The sequence below is a fragment of the Vanacampus margaritifer genome, chromosome 5 (assembly GCF_051991255.1).
Source record: "Vanacampus margaritifer isolate UIUO_Vmar chromosome 5, RoL_Vmar_1.0, whole genome shotgun sequence".
Taxonomy (NCBI): domain Eukaryota; kingdom Metazoa; phylum Chordata; class Actinopteri; order Syngnathiformes; family Syngnathidae; genus Vanacampus; species Vanacampus margaritifer.
The window spans coordinates 11,745,075-11,772,837 of NC_135436.1; the positions used below are offsets into that span (position 1 = coordinate 11,745,075).

General features: G+C 38.7%; 4 protein-coding genes across 8 annotated transcripts; 2 read left to right on the top strand and 2 right to left on the bottom strand.

Moving 5' to 3' along the window:
* Positions 1 to 746: 746 nt before the first annotated feature.
* LOC144052303 (endonuclease domain-containing 1 protein) lies at positions 747 to 4,409 on the top strand. Its single transcript, XM_077566238.1, has 5 exons — positions 747 to 831; positions 924 to 1,024; positions 1,351 to 1,465; positions 1,603 to 1,759; positions 4,018 to 4,409. Exons 1-5 carry the CDS (start codon positions 754 to 756, stop codon positions 4,407 to 4,409), a joined length of 843 nt encoding a protein of 280 aa, XP_077422364.1. The 5' UTR covers positions 747 to 753.
* On the bottom strand, positions 4,231 to 9,214 carry LOC144052720 (homeodomain-interacting protein kinase 2-like). 2 transcript variants are annotated; one of them, XM_077567024.1, is made up of 2 exons: positions 8,832 to 9,214; positions 4,231 to 6,991 (listed from the first exon to the last, which is right to left on the bottom strand). In XM_077567024.1, the coding sequence occupies exons 1-2, from the start codon at positions 8,935 to 8,937 to the stop codon at positions 5,757 to 5,759; spliced, it is 1,341 nt and encodes a 446-aa protein (XP_077423150.1). In that variant the 5' UTR covers positions 8,938 to 9,214; the 3' UTR covers positions 4,231 to 5,756. The 2 variants fall into 2 exon arrangements, with proteins under 2 accessions (XP_077423150.1, XP_077423151.1); XM_077567025.1 differs by having other exon boundaries at positions 4,231 to 7,019.
* A 1,675-nt stretch (positions 9,215 to 10,889) lies between these two features.
* On the bottom strand, positions 10,890 to 17,477 carry LOC144052173 (TRPM8 channel-associated factor homolog). 3 transcript variants are annotated; one of them, XM_077566047.1, is made up of 12 exons: positions 17,286 to 17,477; positions 15,930 to 16,587; positions 14,973 to 15,189; positions 14,578 to 14,869; positions 14,171 to 14,472; positions 13,846 to 14,020; positions 13,658 to 13,752; positions 12,757 to 12,967; positions 12,133 to 12,369; positions 11,791 to 12,014; positions 11,593 to 11,706; positions 10,890 to 11,448 (listed from the first exon to the last, which is right to left on the bottom strand). In XM_077566047.1, exons 2-12 carry the CDS (start codon positions 16,568 to 16,570, stop codon positions 11,206 to 11,208), a joined length of 2,751 nt encoding a protein of 916 aa, XP_077422173.1. In that variant the 5' UTR covers positions 16,571 to 16,587; positions 17,286 to 17,477; the 3' UTR covers positions 10,890 to 11,205. The 3 variants fall into 3 exon arrangements, with proteins under 3 accessions (XP_077422173.1, XP_077422172.1, XP_077422171.1); XM_077566046.1 differs by lacking the exon at positions 17,286 to 17,477 and adding an exon at positions 16,747 to 17,148; XM_077566045.1 differs by lacking the exon at positions 17,286 to 17,477 and having other exon boundaries at positions 15,930 to 16,730.
* On the top strand, positions 17,417 to 27,533 carry pnkp (polynucleotide kinase 3'-phosphatase). 2 transcript variants are annotated; one of them, XM_077566049.1, is made up of 17 exons: positions 17,417 to 17,885; positions 18,162 to 18,203; positions 18,435 to 18,710; positions 18,778 to 19,092; positions 19,278 to 19,357; positions 19,439 to 19,496; positions 19,619 to 19,726; positions 20,059 to 20,130; positions 20,777 to 20,825; positions 21,076 to 21,146; positions 21,240 to 21,332; positions 21,511 to 21,607; positions 21,698 to 21,759; positions 21,876 to 21,985; positions 25,377 to 25,464; positions 25,551 to 25,618; positions 26,263 to 27,533. In XM_077566049.1, exons 1-17 carry the CDS (start codon positions 17,814 to 17,816, stop codon positions 26,381 to 26,383), a joined length of 1,782 nt encoding a protein of 593 aa, XP_077422175.1. In that variant the 5' UTR covers positions 17,417 to 17,813; the 3' UTR covers positions 26,384 to 27,533. The 2 variants fall into 2 exon arrangements, with proteins under 2 accessions (XP_077422175.1, XP_077422174.1); XM_077566048.1 differs by having other exon boundaries at positions 17,419 to 17,885; positions 18,157 to 18,203.
* Positions 27,534 to 27,763: the final 230 nt, after the last annotated feature.

Genomic DNA, 27,763 nt, shown 5'->3' on the forward strand with positions numbered 1-27,763 from the left:
TAAAAAAAATATTGACACAGCAAAAACAACGCCCATGATTAGATATCTAATTTGAATTAATTGGCTAATCCATCATGTAGGTTGCAAGAGTTTTGAGGGATGTTAGCGCACCACCTGTGCTGTGATCGTGGGAAAAACAACACATGAACGCGATAACTTGGAGCTGCCATGTGCGAATTTGGAAGCAAATCTATCAAACGCACTCATGTTTTATTACACTCTGACACCTTTGTTTAAGCTCTACATGACCAAACACTGCTATATGAATCTGCTTCTAATGAATTACAACAGCTGACCTGAAAGGGTCTCAGATGTATTAGGAAATAAATGACACACTTCAAATAATCAAAAAAATATTTTTATTAATTTTTTAAATATTTTTTTTTGCCGTAATAATTTCCCCAGTTTTCCTACTATAAGCAGAGCATTGCATTTTTATGTAGCATTTTCTTTACATGTACCCAGTTGGAATTCATGCCCGCCGAATGTTGGTGTAAAAGAATACACATGTGCTAAACACACTATTTAAACACGTGTTGGCTTAAGTTGAGATAAACAAAGTTAGCAAAGAAGGTGAAAGGTGATGTGAAGCCAAGTATATATGAAAGTCCCTCTCCCCCCTCGATGCACATTGCGGCAGCTGACAGGTGAGAGGCGTGGTGAGTGGATATACACAAACAGGCAAAAATAATGGCAGCGAATCAACAATATATATTTCTAACATCTTATTCTCGTCAATAGAAGAAACCCAAAATGGAAACTTTGGCAACTCTGTGCACTCTTCTGTCACTCTTCCTTTTTGTTCACGCAGACCTTGTGGAACAATTTGAGGTTTGTGTGGTTTACACTACTCTGGAAAATGAAGCATTTAACTAAATACTCTAAACATGTTTGTGCTTTCTGTAACTGATATTTTGCCACAGGATGTGCCTGAATGCTTGAAGTATTTCTACAAAAGCAAAGTGCCAAGATGGGGCTCTTCAACACCTGGCACCGCTCGTCTCTGTCAGCGATTTGCCAACCGGTAAAAAGGGGAATTGTAACTTCCATGGGACAAAATACACTGTGTGGACAAAAGTTTTGGGACATTTGACTCAAATTGCCTGGTCAGAGATTAAGGATTTTGGAGGAGAGGATGTACCTCCCTTCTGTTCTACTTTATCAATTGTGTGTTTGATGGTGACCAGGTGATGGCTATAAGTTCTTCCACACAAAACTTACCTGATCTGAGTGGTTTACAATGTGATTGGTAGCAAAATGGGTTCTATATTTTTGGGCTATCTTAAAAATCATGAGCAAGTGTGTCAAAAAAAAGTTTTTAACAACTAAGGAGACTCATTGCACTTCAAGGTACCACTTTGCCACATTGTACGACACAAACCATCGTATCGCAGTTTACTCAGCGTACGTGTTCCAGCCAAGCAATGGAGGTGGACGGGAGAGAAGGTGGTTTATAGAACCTCAGGTATGTACGATCATGCCAGTACAATACAAGGGTCACCGATCTTTTTCAAACTGAGCACTACTTCTTGATTCATTTCTAAGCCAGGCCATCAGTTTGAGGCACATCTGTTGAAAGTGGAGTTTGTGATGTTCTTCTAGCTGGTAAATAAATCCTGGCAAGCCGAGATGAAGGATGGTTACTGGCTGGGTCGAGATCATCCTGGGATCTACCTGGGGGAGAGACAGGCTCTGAATGAGGACTACACACACTCAGGCTTTGATCGAGGTCACCTCAACCCTAATGGACACCATGCAGGTAAACACACTCTTAAAAAAAAAAAAAAAAAACTTCATTGTATGACTTTATTTTCTCACCTGCACCATTATACAACATTCACTCACTTTTGACCCACAATACACTCAATACATTATGATCCAACTGGTGCTGTCAGCCATCCATTTTCTGTACTGCTCATCCTGGGTCGAAGCCTATCCCAGCCAGCGAGAAGTGAAATTCACCCTGGACTGTCAATAACAGGAAACATATAAACGATCATTTACACTCATATCTACTTCTGCTGGCAATGTAGCCCTCAACTAACCTGAGGCAATGTCGTCCTCAATTAACCTAATGGACTGTACACGTTAGGTTAATTGCACAGGGAGAACATTCACGTTCCACACTGGAAGTTATGTCGAAGACACACTAAGGCATACACATGTGGACACAATTGTTGGTAATCCTCGGTAAATATAAGAAAAATAATAAGAGTAAAAAAAATAATGATTGTAGTAACAAATAACCAGGGTTCCCTGCCTCTGGCGTAGAAGGTTGAACATGTTCTGATGGTCAAATTATTTTTTATCTTTTCAGTACCATCATTTTTGTATACATATTAGGGAGGAATTCCAGTCACAACACAGGGCAACGTCCAAATGTCCACATCAAAATTTTGCAAAAATACATTTAATAATAATGCATAGATTTGTGGAGACTGGGGTAAAGTTGTATTTTACAATTTTAAAAATGTGCAGCATTTCACAAGTTACTTCATGTTAAAGACTAGATAGCTCTTGATATTAAAAGAAAAATGCAGTGAGCTGTCACCAATGTCTTACAAATGCAATTATGCCATCTAGTGGCAGAAAAATTAACTCAACACAAATCAATATCAAAATTGTTTTTTACAGTATCGTAAATATTTTTAATTTGAACTCAATTTGATGGATTTTTATGAAATTACTGTATCAATTACTAAAATATGCAGCCACATTTCTATTAGTTTAACATTTTTTCACTTTTATGTTAACAAGAATATGAACATTTAGGGGGGGGGGATATATATATATATATTCAATGCATTTGCTTTATTCTCATGACTGGTTACTTTGTAGATTCTCACTGAAGGTATCAAAACTATGTATGAACTGATCTGGCGTTATGACTGTAACAAAAAAAAAGGTGAAATAACTGAAAACATGTTTTATATTATTATTATTTTATATTATAGATTATTTAAAAAATAGCCATCCTTTGCTCTGGTTACTTTTTTGCATACTTTTGGCATTCTTACGTCTGGGAACTCCTTAAAGACTGTTGGAAAACCCTTCCAGCTACCTTTTGAAGCTAATCAAGAGAATGCCAAGAATGTGCAAAAAAGTAATCAGAGAAAAGGGTGGCTATTTATGTATTTATTTTTGTGTTTTCATTCGTTAGTTGTAAAGTTGTTAATCATAGTTTTGATGCCTTCATTAGAATCTATAATATACCAGGGATGTAACGACATCCAAACATCAAGATACAATAATTATCGCAATATTGTGAAGAGGTTGGTGATATAAAAAAAAGTCACCAAAAAAATTTGCTCATACTAAGAAAACACACACACAATATTGTGCTTTTTTACATAAAAGCAATTAAAATATTATTTAAAATTATTTATTTATATTATATATATAGAAAATATAAATATAAAATATATATTGAGGCACTTACTTGCTAATGCAAGCAAACATTGAGTTTCTACACATATTGACTCTGTTCACAAGCATAGTACGATCCCCTTCATCATTTGTGTGGATTTTAAACATTGAAGGGCCAAAATATGCCTTCTGAAAATTAAACTGCACTAAAAAAAAAAAAAATAGCCACCTGACTTTTTTAACAGATGTGCTGCTTTTAATATCATGACATGACGACGACGATATATTACAGTTTTAATATCGCGATATCACGATATTGCCGCCTTCGTTACGTCCCTACAATGTACAGTCATGAAAGTACAGCAAATATATTGAATGAGAAGGAGTGTCCAAACTTTTGGCCTGTACTGTATATATAAATATATACATACATACATATAATTTTGTTGAGACACAATTCAGAAGCAATGTCTGATCTTCATTGGTTTATCATTATTATGATTATTACTATCAGCATCAGCATCAGCATCAGTATCGTCATCATCATTATTTCATTAACAATTTCGTCCACATGTGTATTTATTTGGAGTACTTGTCTTCTCATCCTGTTTTGCGCCCCCACCATTGAATTCCTCTCCACTTCTCCGACAGTTCCTGGCCGCAACGCCACTTTCACCCTCACCAATGTGGTTCCTCAGAACCCCAAACTGAACCAGAACGCATGGAGAATCCACGAGTCTCAGCTTAATGATCTTTTCCGCAAAAAGTGTTCCAAGGCCTACGTTTTGGTGGGTGCGGTACCTTCTGCGGGTAATTGGATTGTCAAGAACAATGTAGAGCGTGTCAACATCCCAGACTACCTGTGGAATGCATACTGCTGTGTGGACAACAACGACAGGCCCATTGAAGGGGGGGCTGCTGCAGCCAGGAACACAGAAGACAACTGGGTCGAGAAACTCTCTTTGGATGAATTTGGAGAGTTTCTGCAGCAGTTCTCAAATCAAGAAGTAGGAGAGCTTTTCCACAATAGCTGCAAAATTTGATTGGATGATTTGATGATGAGCCTTAAGTCAACATTAAACATTTCTTGACAATAATACGTTATAGTATATGTGACCTCACTAGTCTAAACATGACATTCTGGTTAATATTAAATTTGTGGAATATGAGTTATGCAGCAAAATTAAGCCATGTTTAATCCATCACAGGGGCGGCCATTTTGCCACTTGTTGTCGAGTGAAGATGATATCACAGCTCACATGGTTGTTAGAGACCTGAGCAACATTGATGTCGTCTTCCGTCGACAGAAAGTGGCAAACTGGCCGCCTTCTGATATCGATAAAAATTGCTGGATTTTGCTGCCTAACTCATATTCTACTAATGCAGTATTAACCAAAATACCATATTTAGACTAGTGGGGCTACATAGAAAATAATGTCGAGAAATTTTTGGGGGGTTGACTTCATCTTAAAATATATATAAATTGTAAAGAAATATTTTTGTAAAACGGCAAAATGTAATGGTTTATCATTCCCTTTCACAGTATTGAGGCTGTGCATTGACATATCACAAACAAATAAAGATGAGCTTTCAAGTTTGTTCCTGTGTTCTTTCCCACTGACCTCGTAAAACACCATCTACACTTGAGGAAATCCGTTGATATGTAATGTAGCTGTTTGCTTTATATTAACTCATTAACTGCCATTGACGGCTATAGACGTCAAAAATTCATTTTAATTATTTCTATTAAACTTTTTTTAACAAGAGTGTGATAACCTAGAATTTTTTTCATTGTACATTTAGAACAGATATAAAATTTGTGATTAATCGTCAGTTAACTAGTGAAGTCATGCGATTAATTATTATTATTTTTAATTATCGCCTGACGCCCCTAATTTTTAATGATTTTTTTTTTTTATCGTGTCAGGCAATTAAAAATTTCAATTGTAATTAATCACATGAATTAAATAATTAACTCATGATTAATCACAAATTTTATATCTGTTCTAAAAGTACAATAAAAAAAATGTTTTTTTTAGGTTTTCATACTCCTTTTAACAAAGGTGGAAAAGTGTACAATTAATAGAAATATTTAAAATGAAATTTTGACATCTATAGCCGTCAATGGCAGCGAATGAGTTAATGTACTTTTTCAATAGTGAATTATCATTGATGAAAGTAGCCACAGTGAGTGCAGTACCCTTTGTTAGACATTGCTGGCAGTGCAAATGCCCGAGATTCAACCTGTAATCAGATGACTCCCAATTAGCACTAAATCACCCCAGCAGAATACATTGTGATGACAAAAACAAGATGAATCTGTGAATCAAACATCTTAAATGGTTTCATCCTAAAAATACAAATCTAAATTTCTAATTAGAAATGTGGCATCAGTGCAATAACGTTGCCATGCGATAGAATGCAGTGGTCAATCGGCGTAGAAATTTGCGAATCCTTTTCAACATGCTCTTGTTGGATTCAAAGTCAGTTGTTATATCTGAGGAAGGGATATGTGGTTGATCGAGCGACACTTCGTTGTTTGTCAGAGGGTTCAAGCTGTCACTGGCGGCCTGTTGGGCCATTGTAATGAACGGATGCTGCAATGCTTGCGAGGCAGAGATTCTCTGATGCCCGTCAAGATGCAACATCCGTTTGAGGAGGTCCAAGAACGCCTTCCTGTTCTCCAGCTCATCGTCTGTAATCTCACCCTCAGGGGGCATCTGAATCATATCTTCCAGGGGTTTGGGAGGGTCTCTGCAAGCATCCGGATTTTTGGGTTTATCATTGTTCGCCGCTTCAAACTCCTCTGGTGTCATGAGTCTGTATTGAGAAACTCCGACCTCCTCGTCTTCAGTGAAATAATTCTCGGTGTATTTCCCAGCGCGAAGTAAGCAGTCATCTGGCTGGCCCAGGACGCAGATGATATGCTTCAACATTTGATATTCGCAGTTGACAGCAAATAGGTTTCCAGGCAGGAAGAGGAAGGCCATGATACAGGCCACGCTCCAGACGTCTATGTTCTCGTTGTAAGGGAGGCCGAGGGTAATTTCCAGAGCTCGATACCCCACCGGTTGAATCTCCAACCCTAGCTTAATTTTGGATGCTGGAATGGCATTGCCAAAGTCAATCAGCTTCACCTTCAAGGGTCGTTCTTTCCTGTTAACAATCATAATGTTGTCGGGTTTGATGTCAGTATGCAAGATACCGATACGCTTCAGGGTGACCAAGGCCACGAGCAGTTGATGGGCAATGACACGGATTTCGTCCAGAGACAACGGCTGAGGTTGTCGCTCTTCCAGCAAATAGATGAGATCGCAGTCCAATACCTCAAACACCAGACAGATGTTTCCCTCATGCTCAAACTGCTCAAAGAACTTGACTACATTAGTGCTATCGGCATCCATAACACTGACCATCTTCAGTATGGACAGCTCTTTCTCCGTGTCCTGTTTGACAGCTCCTTCGTTCTTCAAGATCTTAATTGCTACCATCTCCGTCGTGTCCAGATTTTTGCACACCGCCACTTTCCCAAAGCAGCCTTCACCAATGAAATCCAGGACAGAGTAAGCATTGGACTTGCTGTACAAAACCTTGCCTATCTTGACTTCAGGTCTTGTTGCTTTCACTGCAAAACAAGTATAGACAGGACACTACTGTCAAGTCAGTAGTCAAGTAGAAATGGAATAGAATTGAGGACACCTTTAGTCTGTGAGGAGCGTGATGGTTCTGGAAATGTAGTGCGCTGACTGTCTGTTTATTAACTCATTCACTGCCATTGACGGCTATAGACATAAAAAAATATTTTTAACTATTTCTATTAGTTTAACATTTTTTCCACTTTTGTTAACAAGAGTATAAAAATATTTAGAACAGATATAAAATCGTGAGTTAACTAGTGAAGTCATGCGATTAATTACAATGACAATTTTTTATCGTCTGACACCCCTAATTTTTAATAATCTTTTCTTTTTTTAATCTTTTTTTTAAAGAAAAAAAATATAAAAAATTAGGTGCGTCAGGTGATTACATTTTTTAATCGTAATTAATTGCATGACTTCACTAGTTAACTCACGATTTAAAAAAAAGAAAGAAAAGATTATTAAAAATTAGGGCCGTCGGGTGATTAAAATTTTTATTTGTAATTAATCGCATGACTTCACTAGTTAACTCACGATTAATAACAAATTTAAATCTGTTCTTAATGTGCAATACAACAATTATAGGTTTTCATACTCTTGTTAACAAAAGTGGGAATAAATTTAAAAACTAATAGAAATAGTTAAAATGAATAGACGTCAATGGCAGTGAATGAGTTAATAAAATTGACTTGAAACCACAAAGGTTTTAATTATAGTAAATAATGATAACAACAATAATAAAAAATAAAACGAGGCAACCATTTTCTATACCACGTAGTGTTGTGGGTGAATGGCACAGGCACAACGCCAGGTTTTTCCCTCTCCAGATGTTAATTGGGTGTTTGATGTGCTGGGATCAGCAAGAAGAAAATAATCGATTTCCATGACTGCAAGTTACTTTATAAAACTAAATCAAATTTCACATTGTAGTAATTTGACTTCATTAAAAACCACCCAAGTCACAAGTCAACCAAACTTTGGCTGATGATGCATGCGTCAGAAGATGAATGTAAGCTTGTTATAAATTGAGGCTGATTTAATCTGTTGAGAGGACAAATTTACTCAGCTTTTAAAGGTTAAACTCTCATAAACTCGCTCTTATTTTCCAGTGGTCTTTCAACAGTGCCTGAAATGTCAAAAGTTAATATTTTTCCTAAGGTATTATTAGTCCTATGGACCTTTAAAAAAAATGTATGTGCCAAAAATTTAAACACGTTTTTTTAAACTAGGGATTTCAACCTGGCAGCATTGAAATTGCTGTAACTTTATCAATTTGTTAATAGGTACTATATAAATCATTTTAGGGAAGTAAGTATAGAATTTGAATGCAAGAACATCTTCAAAGTTAATTTTTTGACCCATGAGTACTGTTCAGCCATTTTTTTCATTTGACTTTTTTTTTTAAATTATTATTCTTGTCATGCATACGTACAATAATATGCACAGCCCACATTGATTTATAAGACAACAAACAATCCAAATTAATGGCCTGGCACCAGGATCAAAATAAATAACAAAAGCAACAAAAAACTCATGTCATGAATAATCAGTCTACTCTTTTTTTCTATCCAGGCTTTGGGTATAAAATGTGTTATTACAAAAACATCCAAATCAAAAGGCCATTATTGGTTACAGTAAGCCTACAGTAAGTTGTCGATATGAATGGATGAGTCCTAGCAGCTAATTGGGGATCTCCCTCCTCTTTTGCGTTTTCATCAAGTCTCCATAATAATAATAATAATAATAATAATAATAATAATAATAATAATAATAATAATAATAATAACAACAACAACAACAACAACAACAACAACAACAACAACTTACTTGAAGAAACAGATGAGGCCGAAGACTCCGAGCTTGTCCATGAAGACATGATTTTCCAAAGCTCCGTTTGCTTTTCAGCGTCAGCAGTCCTTCTGACGGCTAACATGTCCCACTTTCTGGAACTTTTAATTTACCGGCCGGTGACGTCATAGAAATATTGTTCAAGTTGAACCCTTTCGAGCGGAAGGCCGTAGAAAAAAATGTCAGTAAGGGAGATCCCTCAGCTTTCAAGACGGCTGAAGTGATATCTGTACACTGTGAGCAAATGTATTTAGCATTGCTGATATTAGGAGCGTCATAACGAGTCATAATCATAGTATCTGTTCAACTGTGGACATCTGTGGACGCAAAGTATCGCTGTAGGCGTTTGTGACGTGTTCACCGGCTTCGTCTGTCTAGTTTTGTACACAACTACCACAAGAAATGAACTCTTCTATGAGTGTAATAGTATTTAGACTAAGTGACGTTCAACGTACGTGCGCTCTTTGTGTAAGTGCACGTTGACTTGCGGTGCCTGTCTACACTTATACCGGTAAAATATTCAAGAGAGGATTTGAAAATAAACTCGGATGATATTTTAGGTGCTCTAACCCCCTCCTTCCCGTGAGTTGCGTGATTCATTCACAAACACTCGTAGTCGGAAATAAGACAGCAGGTGCAAACAAATGTCCTACTGTAGTAAAAATTCGAATGTTCATGCAAAGGTCAGCTTTAGAATACAGTGTATTTTAGACTTACATCGGGGCGGGGTGGACAACTGACGGCCCCATGATTATTATTATTATTAATAATAATATTAATAATAATAATAAGAAGAAGAAGAAGAAGAAGAATTGCCACAGGTTTTCTGTTCAAGCAATTATGTGCAGTCCTTGATTGGCAATGAGAATAAGCCAAATCAACGTTAAAAAAACAACAACAACAACCTGTAAGACACTATGCAGTACAATAGTAGCCTACATATTGTATATTTGCTAAAAATAAAAAATATATTTTAAAAAAGACATAAGAACGTATTCCGTCCATATTTTAAATGGCATATTTGTCGAACATCTGGTTATAGGTGCGTGGTCCCCCCCAGTAGCGCTAATGAAAAACTGCAGCCCCCTTCCATCTTAGATGCCCATCGGTTTCGAGAACAGCTAAGACTTTTTCCCAATTACACTTGTGTGTGGGCCAACAATGTCTGCACTGCTGCTTTGATAACAAGTTCAACAGTTTATTGTTATCCATGGTCTTGCACCACGCCTTACAGTAACCTACTATGGCAAATAATCTGGGGAACTTGAAATGCTGCTCGACCTGTGTCCTCAGTGCATTGCAAAAGTTAATGGCTGCCACTTTTGACTGAGTAATTAGAATGACAACCTGCTGCAGCTAATGATTTATTATTTTGACCTTAAAATGCCATGCCATTTAACTTAATGTGCTGGGGAGCACACAATCAATCACAACTTTTCAATACCAATTCATTTTTACATGCCATGAATAATCAATCCAATTTATTTACCACTTATATTGTTCATTGTCAATGTCCACCTGACATTTGACAACCATCCTTGGTTTTCTTATTCAGCCCAATGTTAAGGGAAAATGCTACACTTGCTCGAAACAAAAAGTTTTGTATTCTTCTCATTTCTAGTTCCTGTCTTTCCAGTCTTTTTTTTATCATCATGTTTTTTTTGGTAGGAAATTTTATATATCAAAACTACTAGTGGTATTGGTACTTGGTATCGGTGACTACTCAAGAGTATCGCACTGTGTCTGAAAAAAGGTGGTATTGAACAGCAATCCATCCATTTTACAAAACCGCTTATCCTCACAAGGGTCGCGGGAGTGCTGGAGCCTATCCCAGCTGGCTTCAGGCACTGGTTGCCAGCCAATCGCAGGGTATTATTCTGATTGAACATCTCTTTAAAAAAAATAGCTTTGATGAAATTTAGACAACATTTCTGACAAAAACATCAAATATTTATGTGACTATTCAGAAATCTTACATTTAAAATCATACAAATTTTTATTCATACATTTCGTACTTCTAAAATGAAGAAGCAAATGTTTATGTAAATAATGTCAATGTTTATTGATCCTCTTTCCGTTGACAGCAAAAACAAGGCATTTAAATACACACACAATACATTCAAATATATTTTAAACCGGACGAGGTTATCCACTATTGCATCATTACGCCTAAGATTTTCAACAAACCCAAAACTCATTGTTTAGCAACCCATACAGTATATGAAAAATCAGAAAAGTGCAACACCCATACGCATGGCAAAATATACAGAATCAGCTTAACGACATAGAAAAACAGATATTGACACATTCAACAAAGTAGCTCTCTGCATTTCAATCAATAGCAGTCGCATAGTCAACCAAACCGGACCATGGGATGATCCGCCCAGGTGGGAAGGTTGGCAAGTTTGTCCTCAGTTGCCCTGTCTATGGGCCAGCTCCAGGCCTTGAAGAATCCACACAGGTTCATTCCCACAGTTTTGGAGAAAGTCTCCGCGTACAGGTTCATCTTGCCGTTGTTCTCCTTTGGATAGTTGCTTATCTTGTGGTAAGCAGCAAACACCTTCTTCAAGGCATCCCAGCCAAATCTTTCCTGGAGCTATTTGAAAGGCCACATGTTACAATCATCAGTATCATAAGGTGTAACAGGTGTGTTACGGCCTCACAGTTACATGGGCCTTTTTATTATTTTAGAAATGTGAGTTTTTCAACATGAGAGCCCCGTTTCTTTACTGTCTCTCACCTGCAAGTATGTTTCAAGAGCCACCCACACCTCCCACTTGTTGAGTTGCCTGCCCCCTTTTACAAATTCCTCCAATCGACTCTTTCTTTTTTCTGAAGTCATATCTCCATGAGCCTGTATTGAAGAACCAATGGTGTAAATGTTAAAAAGGTCATAATCCTATCATAGGGCCCAGCCAAAGACGAAAAATGAGTTCACCTTTCCCCTTTTGATCCCTAACACCTCCTCATGGATGTACACTGACCAAAGGTTGCATGTGCCCTCTGTGGTGTGTGGCCGGAACTCCCAGCAGTCTCTCTGCTGGTTGTGTCCGAGCTCGTGGATCGGGCCCCAAATGCCTTTCGTCTTGATATGCTCAAGGTTGACCAGTCCGTCTGCCGAGGCCTTGTGCATCATGACGGGGTATCCGGCGTGCATCCAACCTGAAAAGTGAGGAAAACAAGGACTGTCCAGGATGTTTTTCTGAATACACTCGTCAACATCATTCAATTCCATTAAGTTATTTTTTAAATTGTTTTCCCCTGGGCATACTGAACATACCATAAGAAATCTGCACATCTGTGACAAAGCGTTCTTTGCGGGGAAATGTGTGCGGTTTTGCCGCAAGATCAGCAACTCCTTTCATGATCGTGTCCCAGCGTGCTGCCAGCAAATCTGGTCGATCCAGATTCCTAATGACATCTGACGGCACAGTGAGTACAATATTTTCAAACTCCAATTCTGCCCAAGGGGAAGGGGCTGTTCGTAGCATGGCCCAATCGGCTGCTGTTGTCACACCTGAAAAGAGCAGAGGGATAAATAGTATGTTTGCAAACGTGGTTGAACATTTTTAAACTGCCTTATGGTTCAACTATGGTTGCCAAATGGACTTGCAGGAAATACAGTGAAATATCTATCACCTTGGATGTAGGCATGGCTGGCTCCAAATAGCAATTATTATTGTGTAAACAAATGGCAATTTCTTAGTGTCAATTGGAAAGTCGTGTCATAGAAATGGGTCCAATTTCATTTGAATGAAAACCATATTTTTTCTGGACATGAAAGATTTTCTCTGCTAAAGTCTACAAATTACATTTACGGCATGCTTTATTAACGGCATAAGGACGCAAAAGCAGACTAAAAAAAAAAAAAAAGTCAGACAAGACCAATCACAATCATCCTCACCAGATTTATAATAAGGTGCCGGCACAGCTACCTGCACTATGATCTCAACCCCTCCCACTTGGGTTTTAGGTGGGGCCACCAAGTAAATGAGACCTCCCCACAAGTTCCACACCTGCATCATCTCACTGTCAATGGGAAATTGCTCATGAACACTGGGTGCTCTCTTCAGCTCGGCAGCCTTAAGATAATCTGTCTGACAACCGATTTGGACCTGTGGTGGAACAAAAAAGACTTTTTGAGTAAATATTCGGAAACAATGTGTGTTGATTTTTTTCCCTTCTGTAAATCCATCCATTAGAATTAGAATTAGCTTATCATTATCAGGGTTGAGGGTGAGCTGGAGCTTAACCCAGCTGACTTTGGGTGAAAGGCAGGGTACTCTTTTGACTAGTTGCCAACTAATTGCAGGACATAAACAACCATTTACACAAACTCACATTCATAAGTACAGACAAATTAGAGTCTTCCCTTAACACAACATGTATGTTTTTTTGGATTGTAGGAGTTCTCACATTCTAAAAACGGTTGGGTCAAAAATGGACCGACCCAACTTTTTTTGAGTTAATTAAATTTATACAATTATTAAATTAAAAGAATGAAAAAAATAATCCACAAAGCAGCCTATTTTTGGCTTGTTTTGTAAGTTATTCATTTGACACAACTTTTTGGGTCAATTGAATAACCCCAAAATTTTAGTTGGTCCCTTTTTGACCCAATTTGGGCTATTTTGGACCCATTTTTAGAGTGTTGGTATACCTGGAAAACAACCCAAATTCAAGTGATTCAAGCTCATTATATTACTATATTAAAGTGATTTGGGCACTGTGACATGGGAACAGATTGAGCATGAATAGAAAAACAATAAATCCAAATAAGAATTGGATTAAGTTATATGCCATACCTTCCATCCCTTGTTGATAATCTGCACAGGCATTGCTATATAGGTCTTCATACCATGAGAAAGATAGAGCCCAGTACTGAGCCACTCTTCCTTTTCTGACACATAAACAGACACAATCACGTCAATATATAATAATATAGCACTGTACGTAGGTTGAACCTTCAAATGGTCAAACAATAGGGCCTTACCTGCTGTGTTGACATTCACCGGGATCCTGTGATTATAGACAACAGGCATCAAGGGGTTGTCCTTGATGAGGTAAGGGAACAGGCTGTCAGGATTGGGGCAAACCTTATATACCTCTGCACCCACGTTGAGCAGGAGATGGTCTTTGGGAGTTTTCACTGGACAGGTGTCACACACCTAAACAAAAAAAACAACAACAACATTGGAGTGGTGGTTAAATGTAGTGCATGAAAGGGCTATCCATTTACAGTATGTGATTATAGCGATAACATCAGCTAGCAAAGACCTGATTGGTCCACTGAACTTTCCTTTAAGTGGTCTACCTACCTGAGGGATGCCAGATTTTTTCAGGACGTGCATAAGGGTGGACAAGACCTGAGTGTATGAACAGCGATCATACGCTTCCATTTGTAAGAAGGCGGAACAGTCCTTGCCAAGCTTTTTCAGGGATTGTTCTTCATGCTTGCTAAGATCGTCTCCCTCCGTTACATGAGCAGCAAAGCGTTGTAGAAGGTGACAGAAGTGGTAAGCGTCTTTGGGAGCTTCACTGGGCGCAGGGGCTTTATATTTACCACCCCGAATGGTTTCACGCAACAAACTTAAGCCCATTTTGTTCAGGATCTTGTTGCCTGCAATTACAGCCCGTGTCTATTAGGATGCTCAGCAAGAATCATATAGATGACCTCAATAGGTGCTGGAAAGAACTTAATCACAGTTGTGGTGGCATTTAATACCTGAGAAATCTGTCAAGGGGTTATCGCCCTTGTGCACCTGTGCCCAGTACCAAGCATGGCCACCAATCAGCAGACCTCCTCCCTCCGCCACAAAGCTCTGGATCTCTTGCGCATGTTTGTCGCTGTATGCTGAACAAACAAACACACTCAGGTCATTCCTGAAGTCGCTCTTCTCACACTTAAACCCAGATTTCTTCAGAACGTCGAGGGCGTTATGTTGCAGGACGCCAACAGTGCCTCGCCGCCCTGCATCCAACCAGTGAATGGCATTGGTCCAAAATGAAGCCAGCTCCTGTGATGAACCAAACAATTGACATTTGGCAGATCAGCACACAACTCGATTTGAAATGTAAAATACAATACACTGACATGATCAAAGTTTTTCTAAACGTTACCTCTCGTGCTATATATGCTTCATGGCTCACAGCAATAACTCGGCCAAGCCCATAATAGGAGCCTGCCAAAAACGGCCGTCCATCTTCTGTCGTTCCGATAGGGAAGGCGAGCCGTCCATGAATCAGAATCTCAGAAGCAATCGCACCTCCAGTAATGTCAAACTCAGATACCCCTTGAAGTAAGAACTCCAGATCGTCCTTAAACTCATTGCCCAGTCTGTAATTTAAGAACAATGAATTAAATGAGTAGCCAACCCCAAAATTATCTTTGCATCAATATCTTCTATGCAGCCCCACTAGTTTATGAATAAAATATGAGTTCAGCAGCAAAATCCACCCTTTTTTCCATCTCAGGGGGCGGCCATTTGTTGTCACCTGAAAATGACATCACAGTTGCTCAGGGCTCAGGTAACGTAACGACTAATCACAGATCACCTGTTTTCTGAAGCTGAGCCGAGAGCAACTATGATGTCATTTTCAGTCGACAGCAAGTGGCAAATTGGCCGCTCCCTGACATTGATAAGAACATGTGGAGTTTGCTACTTAACTCATATTCCACAAACGCAATATTAATCAGAGCGCCACATTTAGAGTAGTGGGGGCACATACAATATATTATTATAAAGAAGATTTTTGGGTTGACTTAGTATTTAAGTAGCTAATTAAAACAAAGCAGTGCACATGCACAGCAGAAGTATATATAGTGCAACAAATGTATGTGTCGGTCAAGCTCTGAGCATACCTTGCATGTACTATTTCACTTACAAATATAAACTGCAAAGATCAAGGATAATTTGATAGAGGCATTGAAACAAAAATCATAATTGTAAAAGTATAATGAGACTGGAGAGGTGCAAAATGTAATGGTACTATTCACAATACTGTAAATGTAGAGTAAGAGATGCCGTGTAGAATACATTTTACTATTTAAAAACAAAAAGAATTGACAATACATACACCACACGCATCCATGAGGCTGGAATCTGAGGGTAGACAGGCAGCAATTCAGCTTCACCCGGGTGTTCCGAGATGTAGATCCCGGCCACACCACACACTTTATTCCCTAAAAACTCAAGCAGGGTGTTTTCCTTTGGGTGGTCTCCAGCCCAACTCCATGCTTGGCCTCCAATCAACACCCCTCCGCCGTTTTTCAGAAATGCCACCAGGTCCTTCCCGTCTGTAGTCAGGCTGTAGGCGTCTGTTACATACACACTCAGCTCCTGATTCTTTTGGAATTTACCCACAATTTTAGTTTGGATTTTGGATCTGCTGAGATTATCAGCCACTGCTTTAACACTCGTGTTGACCCCCACTGACAGGTTGCGTGAGCTATCTCCTCTCAGCCATGTTACTGCGTTTTCTACTAGAGCAGCAAATGTTGTCAAGTACCCATCATGTCCCAGGACCACAATTCTTCCAGAGCCATACTCGGAGGCCGCCATCAGGACCTGGCCTTGGCTGTTCAACACCAAAGGAAACGCATGTTCTCCAGTCAGCAGGAGGGCACTGGGAACATTAGAGCCACGGAGGTCCAGCTCTTTCAAGCCTCTCATCAGGGACAAAAAGGCTCCCTCTTTGTGACTTTGTTGGGTGGCCATGGTGTAAAAATGAATATCTGCAATTAATTTCAATGACCAAAAAAAAATGTTAATTAAAAAATTATATATCATAGATTAGTCAAACATTGTACCAGAACCATTTCAGAGAACTAATTTAGTATTTCTCTACCAGATGACACAAAAGTCCACACATTCTCAAAAACTCACATCTTTACCTGAGAGCTTGCAGCTGCAGGAATTGCAAGTGCGTACTGTACTGTGCTGCACAGTACTAAAGAAGTACAATAGAGGCGGGGCGTCAAGTGAGAATAACCCACTGAGTGTTTTTGACAACGATCAGGAACAAGCACTATTGGATGATACCATGTCTATCAGGATTCTTCGAGTTTGATCTTGTTTCTCTTCAAGGGCCACGCCCCGGGGAACTTGCTAATCCAGTCTCATTTTAATGTTAGGCAAACAAAGTCAATTCTTCCGAGGTAGTCAAAATACGAAATGTGTAACAAGCCCAACCTGCAGGTAGCTCTGCATCAACACAGAGTATAGTCTTGTTAAAATAATTCCTCTCTGACAGCTGGGACCAAAACAGTTATACTCGCTAGTTGAGTCAATGAATTAGGGTATATATGTCAGGTGTAGTTCGTGTGTCACCAAAATGATTAAATATAGCTGCTTTTAATGTTAAACGCTTAAAATTAAGTATTTGCAAACAAAAATGAAAACATAAAACTACTCAAAACAAGTATCAACTTACTGAGTTAATTGATTCGTCTTTGCTTGTTCGTTCTGTTTTCCCCATTAAAGTAAATGTTATGAAGTCACTCAGTCATATTTAAGTTTGACACATCTCAACGGAAGTGAGAATCTCTATGGGTAGTTAAAAAAACACACTGCAACGTTGATGCCGTTTGACACAAAAAATACAGGGTATAGTTTAAATATGCATAAGTAACTCATAAGAAAAAAATGTAAACCAAATAATAGTTAATCTTCTTGGAATCCCATAAACTTTTAGCGTGGTCGGAACCTTACAACTGAACACGTTTCAGGGAGGTCCTATTATCAAGAAGGACCGATAAAACTAACAAACAAACCCTACCTCATGCCCTAGCTACGCAGAGTTCAGACTCAAGTTCGGTTGAGAAAAAAAAAACACAGTTGAAAGTTAAAATAAGAACGTTGTCGTCGAGATCTACGAGACTTCAGTTCTCATTTCGAAGCTACGTTTCTGAAATGTCGTGCCTTTTGGCTAGTTCATCTGGCGCTCAGATCCCTCTGCAGGATGGACGAGCCGTGCTGCTGGGTCGGGGTCCCGACACTGGAGTCGTTGACAAAAAGTGCTCAAGACACCAAGGTGAAGACAACACGCACGCTCTTCAAATAAATTATGTTACATAATCTATTTGAAGATTACACACATCATTTATGTGTTTGTTAATGTTATGAAACAAAATACAGTATTAATTATTGTGGACTGTAATTATGTTTTTTATTTTTGTCAACCAGTTCCACAAGCTTGGCATTTGTTTACATTTAACATTACGTAACATATTTGAAAATATCATTGGCTTTTATTTTGTATGTGTGTGATTTTGCGTAGTTGTGACAGTCATTGTTTGTTTCAGTGAAGGTGGTGGCTTGCTTTGCAGACCAGGATGTGGTTGTCACTCAGGTATGAATACAAACAAGAGTTATGTACCCTCCCTATTAAGGAGTCAGTTGTCGCTGTTATTCTTTAAAAACCTCCACCTCTCGTAAGACAACAGTTCATATTTATTTTCTCCTCAGGTGTCAAGTGATGACACATTTGATTGTATTGCCTTGATCTACCCTGCATGTTGTACATTTGCTAACAGTATACTGTCTATCTATAACCCAAATCTATATTGTTATCCTTTCGCAGCTGGGCCCCAATCCCAGTTTCCTGGAGGGTGAGAAGCTTGGCCGTGGCCAGTCTGGTAAACTCAGTCACGGTGGCACCCTCTACCTAGTCAACCAGCAATACCCATTTAAAGTGTGCTTCACCTCGAGCGCAGCTCGGCCTGCTTCCAGTATGATGCAAAGAGGGCTCAACAGTTCAAACAAAACAAAAAGTGGGAAGAACGGGAACAAAAATGGGTCACCCTTGAGTCCACCTAAGCGCAGTATAAAGGATTTCTTTTCTACATCTCCCATGAAGGTAACCTAATCTGTTTACTTATTACCTGCATTTTAGAGGCAGACTTGTGACTTTCATATCTGTCTAGTCATCAAAAAGGTCACTTAGCCCAGAGAGAAGGCATCCCGATGCAAAGCGCCACAGAGGAGGTGAGGAGGCCTCTACTGAAGGTAACAGGGGGGAGACGAGTGAAGATGAGAACGAGAAACTAGCAGAAGAAAAGCTCAGGCGGCTCCAGGAGTTGGCAGAGTCAGCCATGAACGAGAGTTACAAGAGGAGCCCAGCAGCAGCAACAGCAAGCCAGCCTGCATCTTCTTCTCCCTCGCCCTGCGTGAAGAGCACTTGGCAGCAAATTGGCAACCTCATGCTTTACACTTCAGCAGGTGTCAGAGGAAGTGACAAGGTAGGTACTGGCTGAATATGAAAACCAAAATGCAGATGCCATTTTTTGTATTATTAAATGTTGAGATTTTGTTGTCTAATCAGAAAAATATTTATATATAAAAATTTCTGCTATCTACCGTCCATGTCACATGTTATCAGATGTTAGTGTAGATGTTACTAATATTTGCATGTGTTCCTCTTCAGATTGCTGGCTTTGACATAGATGGCTGCATCATCACCACTAAATCAGGCAAAGTCTTTCCCACTGCACCGGATGACTGGAAGTATGTCCCTAAAGTCCAAATGTTTCTTGTATCATCTCAAGTGTGAGGATGTTTTGTCATATTTTTGTGCCTCATTAACAGGATTCTCTACCCTGAAATTCAACCTCGACTGGCCAGCTTAATCAAGAAAGGATACAAGGTGGGAGGAGCAAAATCATTTTAAATTAATATACTGTTATTATATTAGGCATAGACAAGGCTATTAAAGCTATCGCTTTTTGTGTTACTTTGTCCCCCCCCCCCTTTTTTTTCTTGGTCTAGGTGGTGTTTTTCACCAACCAGATGGGGATTGCGAGAGGAAAACTGAGACCAGAAGTCTTCAAATCGAAAGTGGAGGACATCCTCACCACGCTGCAGTTGCCTGTGCAAGTAAGGGTCAAGGCCGTGACTTTTGAATGGTGGGACTGGTGGAGCCACAGATGCTCCGCAACTGTGGTTCAAATACTGTATGACCATTTGAGATCCAATTCAAGATGATGCATTAAAAGATTCTGTGTTTGCAAAGACTGCCAGAATTGGTCATGGAACCTTTTATACTGGGAATAGTGTTGTTGCATGTACATTTTTGGCAGGCTGAGTAAATAATGCATAATCAGCCATCTGTGATTATATTCTGGATTCAATGTTCTTATTGGTAATGCAGTCAAAACGTGATCTCTCTTTTTAGTATCCACAAAGCTGATTGTGATTGTGGTTTCAAGGTGTTTGTAGCTGCTGGTCCAGGAATCTACAGGAAACCGGTAGTGGGAATGTGGAATCACTTGTGCGAAAAGGTACATTACAGTCAAGCTCATTCGGGTGGAAAAACTGAAGTTGACAGTAAACCGATGTCTTGCATCATCTCAGATCACTTTTGACTAGAGCAGTCAAAATTAATCGATTAATCAACAAGTAATTGATTATCAAATTAATCGACAACTATTTTAATGATCAAGTAATCTTTTGGCACCATTTTTTAATTGAAAATTGTCCAAATCCTCTGCTTTCACCATATCAACAGTAATTGTACACTGATTTCTGTAGTCCTTCATGAAAGAAGAATGATTATCTTCTGTGTTTTAATCAAAATAAGACATTTGCAAACATTTATTTTTACTTTGGAAAACGATGATTGAACCAATCCCCCTTTTTTAATTACTGTACTGTATGAAATAAACACCAATCACTAGTTAATAAACAGTAATCTGGGAAAAAAATGCTTTTGCAATACACTTTAATGCAAAATTTAAATGAATGCAATTAGTCGGTTAATCGATTGAATATAGAAGATGGATTAATCGATTCTAAAAATATTCGATAGTGGCAGCACTAGTCTTGACCCTGAAATGTTACCCATAAACCATTCTACAAGTTAGCATGTGCTTGTGTTTGCATTTTGAAGTTCTATTTCTTGTATTCTTTTGTGTTTTTCCTATTTAGGCCAATGATGGTGTTCCGGTGGACAAAACACAGAGTTTTTATGTAGGAGGTGAGTCTATATAGGAAGTATTTGTTAACTAATGCACATTTACAGAGCGCTATTTATTACCACATTGGTAAATTAGATTTCACAAATGTAGGGGGAAGCACTGGAGCAAAAAAAAAAGACAAACTTCCCATATTGCGTATGTGACTCAATACAAAGTGCTAATAAAAAGCTAAATTATATTGTAACTATTGTGAGGTCATCATCGTACTGTAAGATGCAGACAAAGATATCGTGTGATTTGGCCCTGCAGATGCTGCAGGTAGACCCGAGAACTGGGCTCCGGGGAAGAAGAAGAAGGACTTCTCCTGCAGTGACCGACTGGTTAGATCTCTTTGTAGTCTTCAAGTCTTTTTCCTAAACAAAAAATTCATGCACAGGTGAGTGATCCACTGTAACAATTGTTCACGTCTGCAGTTTGCTCTGAATCTGGGCCTGCAGTTCCACACCCCTGAGGAGTACTTCCTAGGCTGGAAGAGCGCCGCTTATAATCTACCACAATTTGACCCTGTGAGTGAAAAATATGTCCTGTAATCTTAAAAATGGGAACATTTAGCCTTGATGCAAGAATCAAAATGTATTGGAGTTACTTGACTTCCCTGACTGCATGGCACACCATATAGAGAGAAATACTGCACTATCCAAATTGTCTATAGATTTGTGTTTGAAACTGAAATGTGAATATTAGAGAAAAGTGGACTCCAGCGCCAGGCTGTATGACCCGCCGTCTGCGTCTCTCACCTCCAGCAAGACAGAAGTCATTGTGGCCGTGGGTTTCCCTGCTTGTATGTTTCTATGTGCAACGTGTCTGTGTCACTCAATGGCATCCTCCAAATCGCTTCTCTCTCTTTAATTAATTGTTTTATTTTTTGCAGCGGGCAAGTCCACATTCTTCCACACCCATATCATCCCAAAGGGTTATGTGTACGTCAACAGGGTGAGTAGCCATTGTAGCTGCTGCACAATTCTACAATCACGGAATAAGAATTTGTTGCCATGTGGGACATTTGAAGTCTTTCCTGCTACGTGATGACGTTTTTGTCTCTTCGTCAGGACACGCTTGGTTCATGGCAGAACTGTGTAGCGGCATCGGAGCGTGCTCTTAAGGAAGGTCGCGGCGTCGCCGTAGACAACACCAACCCTGACCCCGAATCTCGCAAACGGTAGCCCACAATATATTTCTCTTACAATACATATATATATATATATATATATATATATATATATATATATATATATATATATATATATATTGACCTATACTTCTCATGAAAGATTAACTCATTCACTGCCATTGACGGCTATAGACGTCAAAAATGCATTTGAACTATTTCTTTCTTTTTTTTTTTTTTTCAGGAGAGCTCAGTATTGTTCATTCGATTTGACATCATCATTGCTCTCCTTTTTTTTAAAAAAAAACAAACAAATAAATTTAAAAAATTTAATAAATGTTTTTTTTTTTAATATATATACATATACACACACACACACACATATATATATATATATATATATATATATATATATATATATATTTTGTATGTGTAAGTGCGTGCGTGCGTGCGTGCGTGCGTGCGAGCGTGTGTGTATTCATCAGTTCACCTAAAGCCCATTAAAAAAAATCCCATACTAATAATATAATATAATAATAAATTGCCAAATGCAGAAACATCAATGTAAGTTATCACGGTGTGGTGGCTCTCGCTAACAGACAGAATTAAGTAACCGGAATTAGGTTAAAAAATTCTATATACGTAGACCATGTTTCTATAAATTTTGATATTTGGTTTTTATTTGAGGCAGATATTTTTTCCATTAAAATGTGATTTATGAGGAGGTTAGCCCATTGGTCGACATTCAGAGTTTGTTTATTTTTCCAGTTAACAAGAATTGTTTTTTTAGCGATAGTAAGGGCTACAAGTGTAGATTGAAATTGTTTATGTGGTAAGTCAGTTGTTGTTAGGTCACCTAGCAAACACAAGTTTGGAGATAAAGGTATCCTACAGTCCAAAATAGCGTAAAGTTTTTCTAAGACTTTAGTCCAGAAATACATAACCGGAGTACATAACCATAAAGCATGAACATAAGTGTCTGTAGTGTTTTGTAAGCACTGGAGACAAATGTTGGAGTCTGAGAGTCCCATTTTCTTCATCATATATTGAGTAATGTATGTTCTGTGAATAATTTTATATTGGATAAGTTGTAAATTTGTGTGTTTTGTCATTTTAAATGCGTTTTCACAAACTTGAATCCAAAAGTCAGGTTCCGGTGCTATAGACAAGTCTGTCTCCCATTTCGAGATGGGTAAAGACATTTTATCAGTATATGAAAGTAACTTATATATTTTTGAAAGTTTTTTTGTTGTTGTCGGAGAAAGCTTGTTAATATCTTTAGCTAAAACAGGCGGTTGGCGCGTACCCCGAAGTGTTGGAATTTTTTTCTTTATCATATTTTTAACTTGTAGATAATGTAAAAAATTTCCGTTTTTTATATTGTATTTTTGGAGCAAGGATTTATATGATATAAACATATTATCTGAGAAGAGATGGTGGAGATGTGTAATTCCTTTCTGCTCCCACACAGCTAAATGAAACGGTTGGTTGTTAAGTTGAAAGTCGGGGTTATGCCATAGGGGAGAAAGTCCACAGGGCTCCACTTGGGCTTTTGTCAATTCTAGTGCCTTCCACCAGGCAGTCACGGTGGCGGAAATCATTGGGTTTTTAAAACAATTATGACGCTTAATTGATGTTGTAATAAAGAGTAAATCTCGAAGTCTGAGGTTATTACAATCCTTCTGTTCTAGTTCCAACCAACAGTTAGTGTCTCTGTTGGGTTGTGCCCATAGAACGATATTGTAGCTGGTTAGCTATATAGTAGTACATAAAATTTGGTGCCTCTAGACCACCTTTGGATTTGGTTTTCTGAAGAGTAGATAGACTAATCTTTGCTTTTTTTTTATTCCAGTAAAATTTTGTTACGGCTGAGTCCAACAACTTGGAACCATTTAGCCGTAGGTTTAAATGGAATCATTGAGAAAAAATAGTTTATTTTAGGTAAAACTTTCATTTTAATGGTGGCTATTCGTCCTATTAGAGAAATAGGAAGATTATTCCAGCGCTCCAAGTCACTATAAATGTTATCCAGAAGTGCAGAAAAGTTTAAATGAATTAAATCAGTTAATTTAGGTGAGATTTTTATGCCTAAGTATTTTAAATTACCTATAGGAAATGAGTAGTGTGGGTCCTGGCTTGCAGGGTTGCATGAATTTTCTGTAATAGGTAGAAGTGTTGATTTTGTCCAGTTAATAGAATAATCTGATAACTGTGAGAATTTAGTTATTAAATTAAATACTTCCCCTAGCGAAGTAGCCGGCTTTTCTAAATAAAGTAAGATGTCATCGGCATATAGATTAATTTTATGTTCTGTTACCCCAGAGTGAATTCCTTGAATCCTTCTTTCCTGGCGTATGGCTAATGCAAGTGGCTCAATAAATATTGCAAATAATAAAGGGGATAGTGGGCATCCCTGTCTTGTGCCTCTCTGTAAAGTAAAGCTCTGAGATATAATCCCATTAGTAGTAACTGTAGCTTTTGGAGAATCATATAATACTGATACCCAGTGGATAAATGATTTCCCAAAGCCAAATTTATTTAAAACAGCAAAGAGGAAGGACCAGTTAACTTTGTCGAAAGCTTTTTCTGCATCCAATGATATAATAACTGCCTTTTTATCATGCCGCTGTGACATGCTAATAAGGTTAAAGAGTCTCCTAATATTATTAGTAGAGTGCCGATCTTTAATAAAGCCTGTTTGGTCGCTATGAATAAATGACAATGAAATTAATTGATAATTAACAAGAGTATGAAAACATAGAAAAAAATGTATTGTACATTTAGAACAGATTTGAAAATTTGTGATTAATCGTGAGTTAGTTATTGACGTCATGCGGTTATTTACAATTTAAAAAAATGTATCGCCTGACGCCCCTAATTTTTAATAATCTGTTCTTTTCTTTTTTTTTCAACAAAAAGGAAAAAAATGTATTGTACATTTAGAAAAGATTAGAAAACTTGTGTTTAATCGTGAGTTAGTTATTGAAGTCATGCGGTTAATTACAATTTTAAAAAATGTATCGACTGACGTACCTAATTTTTAATAATCTTTTCTTTTTTGCAACAAAAAAATAATATTGTTAAAAAAATTCTAGGTTTTCATACTCTTGTTAACAAAAGTGGGGGAAAAAATGTTAAACTAACAGAAATAGTTCAAATGATTTTTTTTTTTTACGTTTATAGACGTCAATGGCAGTGAATGAGTTAATATACCTTCTCCCGTTTTCTGTTCTCTGAATTACTATAGTCCATGATGTAAAGCATCGAAATCAAAATAAAGAGGGCACAGACCGTTATCCATTGTACATGGCATCCACGAACATAAAACGTTTCTTTTATAATGGCTGCATCAGAATACTGTTACAGTATTACTGGATGCCGCGGTTGAATGAATTGTTTCTTTTGTGTTTATGTAAACAGCGGTTCTCTTGATCTTTTCCAGTTATGTGGATGTAGCCAAGGCAGCGGGTGTGCCCTGTCGCTGTTTTCACTTCTCAGCCACTCTGGAACAAGCCAAGCACAACAATAAAGTATGATTCACCTTTCCGCACTGTCACGTGTTGTGTTGATTAAAGAGCTAAATGTCCTTTCATGATGCATGCATTGTTGTCACCAGTACCGCGAGATGGCGCCCTCAGACAGCAAACATATGAAAGTCAATGACATGATTTTCCAAAGTTACAAGTGAGTAACACCATCCAAGAACAATGATCTTGTTTTCTGTTTTAGTCCAGTTTAGAGTTTGCATGTTACATTTAACACCATGCAGTATGTGAGTCCTTTCTAATGTCTGTCTGTCTCTCTCTCTCTCCCTCTGTCTGTCTCCCTCCTCTCTCTCTCCCCCCTCTCTCTCACCCTCTGTCTCTCTGTCTGTCTCCCTCCCCCCTCCCTCCTCCCTCCCTCCCTCTGTTGCCTCCCTCCCCCCTCCCCCCTCCCTCGTCTCCCTCCCCCCTCCCTCGTCTCCCTCCCCCTCCCTCGTCTCCCTCCCCCTCCCTCCCTCCCTCTCTCCCCCCTCCCTCTCTCCCCACCCTCCCTCCCTCTCTCCCCCCTCCCTCTCTCCCCCCTCCCTCTCTCCCCACCCTCCCTCTCTCTCTCCCCTCCCTCCCTCTCTCTCTCCCACCCTCCCCCCTTCCTCTCTCTCTCCCTTCCTCTCTTCCCTCTCTCCCTCCCTCCCTCCCCCTCCCCTCCGCCTCCCTCCCTCCATCCCTCTTTTGTCTCCCTCCATCCCTCTTTTGTCTCTCTCTTCCCTCTCTCTCTCTCCTCCCTCTCTCTCTCTCTCTCCTCCCTCTCCCTCTCTCTCTCTCTCCTCCCTCTCCCTCTCTGAGCAGGAAACACTTTGTGGCACCTACTCTCTCTGAGGGATTCTCCGAGATCCTCAGCATCCACTTTGTCCCTAATTTTAAAGACAGACAATCAGAAATCTTATTCCGACAGTTCTCTGAAGGTTGACGTCCCGAACATCTTTACGGACACACGCACACAAAAAAAAAGAATAACGATTGTAAACCGTGAGAATATGAGTGGTGACATTGTGCCAGAAAGCCAAGACACAAAAAAATGACAAGGTTTTTTTATGCACCTGTACAAGTTTATTTAGTTAAGTGTGCAAAATGAGCAACTTCATGTTGTTGTTTAAACTGTGTATGTCAACCTGGCTGTTTAAGAGTTTTGATGTCACACTTTGATTAACCAGAATACATTAGGGCAGCAATGAACAATTATCGCAATAATTGATTGATCTGTTTTTTTGGTTTTTTTTTTCAATTAATCAATGAATTGGTTAAAAATGTTTTAAATGCCATCCTTTTATTAAAAACTGGACAATATTTCAATTTGATTTGACAGTGAAGAAAATGCACAATGTAAACTGATTTATCGCTACGTCAGAAATCAGGAAAACGTCAAATAAAAGTAGATGTTTGCAAATGTATTATTTTGATTTAAACAAAGATAATAGGTCTGCTTTGAAAGAGGACAACAGAAATTGGAGAATATTTACTGATGACAGACTGAAATTCTGAGTATTTGGGAAATTTAAGTTAAACAAGGTCTCGAAATGATTAATTGATGATCAAAACAGTTGATTATTGATTAGTTGATTAATTGATTAATTATTGTACCGCTAGAGTGCAGTGCAACACAATTATGTAAAGTATTTTTGTCAATTGTGATTCACCATTTTATTAAATGTCTGGGTTTAAGGAGACCGATCTTTCACAGTTTGAAATGTTTCCCAGGTCTCTTAATAACATGACTGTTGCATGTTTTCATCAGAATACCACTCAAATTAAGAGTTATATAGGCCTACTTTACACAATACACACTGATTTGTCCGACTGAAATTACCCTATTGAAGACAGGGGCCCTATTTCATGGAAGTGAGAGACTGGACACCACTCTCCATATCATGCTGGGACAATGGCGAGTACGGATTTTGTTACCACAATGTCCGTCATACACATGGCTTTTATATGGTTGCTGGCTTCCCTAAAATTGTCTGAATGGATTTCTTCAAATTTATGAAATGCTTAACTTGGTTTGAATATATGCAATGTTTATGGTTGGCAGTCTAAACAATAAAGCCAACACATCCTTTAAACGTGCACTGTTTGTGTTATTCAGTAGGGGTCATTCATAACAAATGTATAACGTGGTTTGTCTTTTCTAACACTATTTACACCAAAGTGATTTTTTATTTTTTGCGCGTGTTGTTGTTGGGGGGTTTGCGTGCAATCTACGAAGATTGCGCCCTCAAGCGGCCGTTATAATTGCGTGTCTACACAGCACTCATATTCCGCGCGCTTTTGGTAACAGCCTGAAGTGGTGGGG